This window comes from Oxyura jamaicensis, chromosome 8 (genome assembly GCF_011077185.1).
Source record: "Oxyura jamaicensis isolate SHBP4307 breed ruddy duck chromosome 8, BPBGC_Ojam_1.0, whole genome shotgun sequence".
In the NCBI taxonomy this organism is placed as follows: Eukaryota; Metazoa; Chordata; class Aves; order Anseriformes; family Anatidae; genus Oxyura; species Oxyura jamaicensis.
The window spans coordinates 31,705,125-31,711,515 of NC_048900.1; the positions used below are offsets into that span (position 1 = coordinate 31,705,125).

General features: G+C 40.4%; 1 protein-coding gene across 1 annotated transcript; it reads left to right on the forward strand.

Annotated features, from left to right (window-relative positions):
• Nucleotide 1: 1 nt before the first annotated feature.
• FPGT (fucose-1-phosphate guanylyltransferase) lies at nucleotides 2-5,213 on the forward strand (the record flags this gene model as incomplete). The annotated part of the gene is made up of 3 exons (XM_035333394.1): nucleotides 2-287; nucleotides 1,706-1,798; nucleotides 2,627-5,213. Coding segments are annotated over 3 exons (1,830 nt in total), but the record flags the coding sequence as incomplete, so codon positions are not given.
• Between the last annotated feature and the right edge of the window lie 1,178 nt (nucleotides 5,214-6,391).

A 6,391-nucleotide genomic window follows, 5' to 3' on the forward strand; every position in this document is an offset into this window, starting at 1 on the left:
GGGGGCGGCGGGGCGGCGGGCCGCGGGGGCGGGCAGCGCTCGGGGCCCGCAGCGCCGGGAGGCGGGCCCGGTTCCGGCCGCGGCGCTGGCTCTGACTGGAGTTCCGCGCCGCCGGGCAGGCAGAGCCGTGCGTCCCGGAGAGTTCTGGGACCTCGTCGCGATCACCGCAGCCGACGCGGAGCAGGAGCTGGCGTACCGGCGGCAGCTGTCCGCAAAGCTGGCAAGAGGGGAGCTTCCTCTGGGCGTGCGGTACCACGTCTTCGCGGATCCACCGGGACCCAAAATCGGTGAGCATTTTATGGCCGAGCTTCTCGTGGCCGTGGCGGGAGCAGGATTTCATGGAGCAGTCCGTTGTGCAGGAAGGTAGCTCTGGCTGCAGAGGGGGCCCCGTGGTCCTCCGGTCAGCCCCCGCTGATCAGTATCGCACTGAGCACAGGGCTGCTCTGAGGCTAGTTCCTTCAAATGTTGGTGCATGAGTTGTACTCACTTAATGCCCTATGTGTTGGTTATTCCATTTTCTTATTCCTCTGTCCTGTGCGTATATAATTATGATCACTTTCAGTCAGGCAGAAGTCGGCTTCGTGTTTAAGTGCTTTGACGGCTGTCTCTTGCAGTGGAAGGGCTCCAAAATCTGCTAAATCTTGAAGTATTACTTGGAATACAAATGTAGGTTCCACATCATTACATAGTCTGTTATTTTACATCACGTGCACAGCTGCAAACATCACGGGTTTGGTGCTTTTTGGACTGCGTGTAAGTATATTTTGGCAATTAAAATTTCCATTGTGGTAACTGAGACTGTCATGTTGGTTTTGAGCGAGTATATGTTGATGATACCCTAGGGCACTCTTCTACATACAGAATTCAGAATATCACTATCTCATGGTGGTTTTTTGTTTGGTTGATTTTTTAATAAATTCTTACTACTTACCTTAACCTGCTACATTAAAACTGGGTCTATTCCAATACATTAACCAATGTGCAACAAAAACCTAGAAGAAAGTAGTCTTACTATCCATAATATCATCCTATAATAAGTAGTTCACTTTGCTGAAGAAGGTAACTAATCTCAGTAGTATATCTGCAGTATACAATAGTAGGCAAGGATTAGTTTTCAGCACTAAAAAAAAAAAAAATCCCAAACAATTATACTTTTCCCTCATTTACATATTGTAAATATCAAAAGTACTTTGGAAAGCTTTCATCAACTCAGTAGTGAACTTTTGTGTGACATGTTTCATGCTGGGGCCAATTTTTTTGGCAAAGTTATGGCCTGTTGAAATGATGAAATGCTGCTGAGGTTGTTCAGAGAAGGAATAGGAGGAAAAAGCATGTCTTTTCACAAGACCTGCCTATTCGAGGTGCCCTTCACTTTGAGTGCAGAGTTTCCTGAGTGAGTGTCCATCATCTTTGTACAATTCTATCAACTATGGTGCAGTAGAAAAACTATTCTGTCAGAACTCGTTGAGGAAATTTCAGATGGATATCTGTGCATCCATTTACAGGTTGTTAAATAATTATCTCTGCAGTCACGAGGACTCTTAAAAAACAAATCGTAGCTTATTTTCTACAGCAGAATGAAGCAACATTTAAAAAACAATATCTGATCACCCTACCACAGCACCAGATCCCAGTATGCTTCACATGTCAGTACATATATTATTGGTGTTCTTTTCAGCCGGTAATAAAATTTTTCTTCTTTTAGGAAATGGTGGATCAACACTTCATGTTCTCCAGTGCTTAGAGAATCTCTATGGTGATAACTGGACTTCTTTTATTGTGCTGCTAATTCATTCTGGTAAATACTGTTTGACATTCCACACTTTAAAATCATACCTTTTTGTTAAAATATGTTGGCAGGTAAGTAATAAGAGTTCTGAAATATCGTTATCTTAGAAAAATAATCCCAAACATCGCTGATCTGATAATTTGAATTTCAGTTGAAATTTCTGGAGGTGTTGCTGTCACTTAAGCATTTGTTTTCAACACTTAAGTTGGTCAGTCAGTCAGTGTAGAAGAAAATCTAATTCAGAGTATCTAAATTAATCTTCTGCCTTGACATGCCAGTTTAAGCCATCTGGTCTGCCCAAGGGGGTCCTCGTAAATATGTACAAAATGAATACTTACCACCTTACCCAACTAGTCAGAACACTTCCAAAAGGTGCTAGCTGGAAAACTCGTGTCTGTTTTGCAGAGGAAAAACAAACAAGGTAATAACCAGTCACCTTACCGAATTGCTGCTTATTTGACTATCTCTGATTTAAAATAGCTTTGAGGACATTTTTTTCTTTCTTCTTAGTTTCAAGCAAAGAGCAGGAGTCATTTGATTTCGTCACTTTAGTTAATAGACACATGGTTCAGATTCCAGCTCTGAAGCAAAGTAAAGGTAATGAAATCAACCACTGTTTAAATAAAAGGTAAAGGTATACTAAATTTTGGACATAAGGTTAGATCTGCCTTGAGAAATGTTTAAGAAGAATGATGATGTTTTAAAAATCTGTCATTTTCTAAGGAATACATAGTATATGATCAAGCTATGTAGCCGTATAGGTTTTGTTTATGCTTACTTACACTTTCTGAAGAGACTGTATTTATACTCTGTAATTAAAAATGTCTTTTTTTTCAGGTGGTTATAGTCAACGTTTACCAAATGCAAGTGCACTGGGGAAGATTTTCACAGCTTTGCCTTTTGGTGATCCTGTTTACCAGATGTTGGAGCTTAAGCTTGCTATGTACATTGATTTCCCCAGTCACATGAAACCAGGAATTCTCATTACTTGTTCAGATGACATAGAACTTTACAGCACTGGAGTTGCAGAAACAATCACATTCGATAAACCTGGATTTACCGCTTTAGCTCACCCTTCAGATTTGACAGTTGGGACCACTCATGGAGTGTTTGTTTTAGATCCAGCCAGTTTTTCAGGAAAAGGAGGACTTGAATACACATCTTGCCATCATTTCCTACACAAGCCTGATACTGAGACAATGCGCCAGTGTGGTGCAGTGTGTGTAAGAGGGAGTTGTTCTCAGCCGTGTTCCTCAGGAGTCCACAGTGACTCAGAAATGGACTCAGAGTGTGTGTATACAGACAGTATATTTTACATGGATCATAGCATTGCAAAACAATTACTGATATTTTATAAGCAGATGGATACTCTTTGCTGTGAAATAGATGCATATGGTGACTTCCTTCAGGCCCTGGGACCTGGAGCCACTCAAGAGTACACAAAAAATACAAGTAATGTCACAAAAGAGGAATCGCAGTTAGTAGAAGTACGGCAGAAGCTGTATTCTGTTCTGAAAGGAACTCCACTTAATGTTATAGTCTTAAACAACTCTAAGTTTTATCACATTGGAACTACTTGGGAGTACTTGTTTCATTTTACATCTGATAGCAAACTGAAATTTGAGCTTGATTTACTGTCTGAGGCTTTTAGCATCTTTTCAGACAAAGCTGAGACTTTGGATAGATCAGCAAGTATCATCCAAAGCATACTGGAGCCTGGGTGTTTTATAGGACCTGGGTCTGTTATTGAATACTCTAGAATTGGACCTGAAGTCTTAGTAGGGAAGAACTGCATTGTTAGTGGATCCTACATAAATTTGAGAGTAGACATACCTTCAAACTGTTTCCTGTGTTCATTGAGTATAAAAATTGATGATCAAGTAAAGTATGCAAGTATGGTATTTAGTGTAGAAGATGACTTGAAAAAGAGTGTGAAATTTCTTTCAGATATATATTCACTACAATTTTTTGGAGTCAGCTTACTGGAATGCTTGGACCTCTGGGGTGTACAGGTTTCAAACCAGCTCTTCTCCAGTGATAATACACAGCTTGGGTTGTGGACTGCTAGGATTTTTCCTGTTTGTTCTAGTTTAAGTGAATCAGTTAGAATGTCATTAAACATGTTAAATTCCGTGCAGCACAAGTCAGCTTTTAAATTGCATGGCTTTAAGCTCCTGTCTGTTGAAGAAATGCTCTCCTACAAAGATGTAGAAGATATGTTGAAATTTAGGAATCAAATTTATGATGAAATCTGTCTACAAAGACAGAAAGAGAAATCTGATTTGTAGAAGGATTGATACTTGAAGAAATTTCCCGTCTTTCATTGCGGATGATGTATTACTTCCCAGATTGTAATGATCATAAGGAAAAAGTACACAGATCTTCTCATTGGCTCTAGCAACATGATATAGTTTAGCAGTAATTTATGTTTCTCACTGTTCCTACTGCCTTTTTACAAGTGTTTCAAATAGGCGTAGGTAAAATGATTTTCTCTTTAAATCAGGACATCCTATCAAAGCATTAATAATTTTATTTCTCTGTTGTTTTTTTTTTCATTTTTTGTACTTACTGTTTTTCATCAGAGAAAAAGTATTTTCATGAGAAATCAACCTTTCCCTTATGTCTTTGGGGTCAATACCTACCATCAAGACTCGTCAATTTTTTGTAGAAACATAGAATATCCTGAGTAGGAAGGGACCAGCAATGATCGTACGGTCCACCTCCTGGCTGTACACAGGACTAACTAAAATTTAAAGCATATGTCCAAGGGCATTGTCCAAACATTTAACCTCCGGCAGGATTGGTGCCATGGCCACTTTCCTGGGGTGGAGATTACTGTTTAATTATTTGGGAGGTGTTAGATTGAGTGGGCAGCTATCAACTTTTTGTTATCCACAGAGATACTGATACATGTCATGGGCAAATTTGCATTTCTCTAAACTGAACTGCCATAGTCCTTGGAGTGATACTTAATCCTCATGCAGACCAGTGGACTAAACAACAGAGAGATGAAGTATTTTGAGTGGTACCACAGTGCACATCTTTGGGGAAACAGATAATATTACCTACCCTGTAATAAAGGTAAATAAATCTTTTGGTTTCTATTGCTCCACCTAGCTCCATATTCTGTCCTCGGTTGTGGCACCACAAAAATGCTATTCACAGAGAGCATACAAGCAAGCCTATGTATGTATTCACATTATTTTCAGCAGTTCATTACATAAGTAATCAGTCCACGCTTTTGTAATACAAGGTGAAAAAAGGTTTGCACAAAGTTTATATTCAGATAAATCATTTATTTTTAATTTGTCTTCTGTAATGACTGCTTTTTTTTTTCCATTTCACATTATTAAGAATGTGTTGTGTATTCTGTAACCGTAATTTGACAGCAACATAATGGATCTTTTTCTCATGCATTTATCAATGGGTTTTCATGTTTCATTTCGTGTTGTATAGTCTCCTTTTTAATGGAAAAAGAAATTGACCCCTAATTCTTCCAAAGTCAGGATTCAATTTAGCTTCTCTTTTTTGAGCCACATTGGTGGTTTTACCTTGCTGGGCAGCAGAACTCCACCATAACCGCTCCCTCACTCCCCCTCCTCAGAAGAAGAAGTGGAGAAGAAAGTATGCTGGAAAGAAAAAAAAAATTCATGGGTTGAGATAAGAGTAATTTAATTAAAGGGGAAGGGAGGAGGAATAAATAAATAAATAAATAAAGCAAAAGCCTCACAAAAACACAGAGAGGAAAAAAAGTATTTTCTACTTCCCATCAACAAGCAATGTTCAGCCGTGTCCCAGGAAGCAGGGCCTCAATAGGTGTAGTGGTTGTTTGGGAGGACAGTTGTCTTCATCATGAGAGCCTCCCCTCTCCTTCCCCTTTCCCACATCTTAGTGCTGAGTGTGGCACTGTATGGCGTGGAATATCCGTTTGGTGGGTTTAGGTCAGCTGCCCTGGTGATGTCCCCTCCCCACCTCTTGCCACCCCCAGCCTGCTGGTGTTGTGGAGGACTGGGGGTGGTTTGGAGGGAGTCCTGATGCTGTGCCAGCATTGCTCAGCAATAGACACAACACTGGTGTGATACCAGTGCTGTTCTAGCTACAAGTGCCAAGTACGGCACTGTATGGGCTGCTACGGGGAAAGTTAACTCCATCCCAGCCAGGGATGTACAGTCATTCTGGAGGTTATCTCCGTTTGCTTTTACTGAACTAGTCTGATTTCTGGGACTCCATCTTCAATGTGCTGTCAGAGGTAGGACACCTGTCTGACTTGTCCATTCTGTTGCTACTTGGAGTGTGAGATTCTGTTTGTTATCCAAAACGTTCCCAGAAACTAACTGCTACTGTTACCTTATCATTCCAGGTTCCCTATCACTTCAGGATACCTGAAATTCTCTCATCATACCTATGTGTAATAGCTGCATAATAACTAACAATAGACTGCGGCAGATCCTTTTCAGAGGTCTGGCATTGAGCTTTGGTTTTGGTTAGTTTCTCGTACATCCATATGTATCCTGTTAACACTTCAGGTTTCTCCTAGAGAATAATGTTGTTTTCAGTTCTCTTTCCACATTTTGCAACCCATTGAAAATTTCTCTCTTAAAA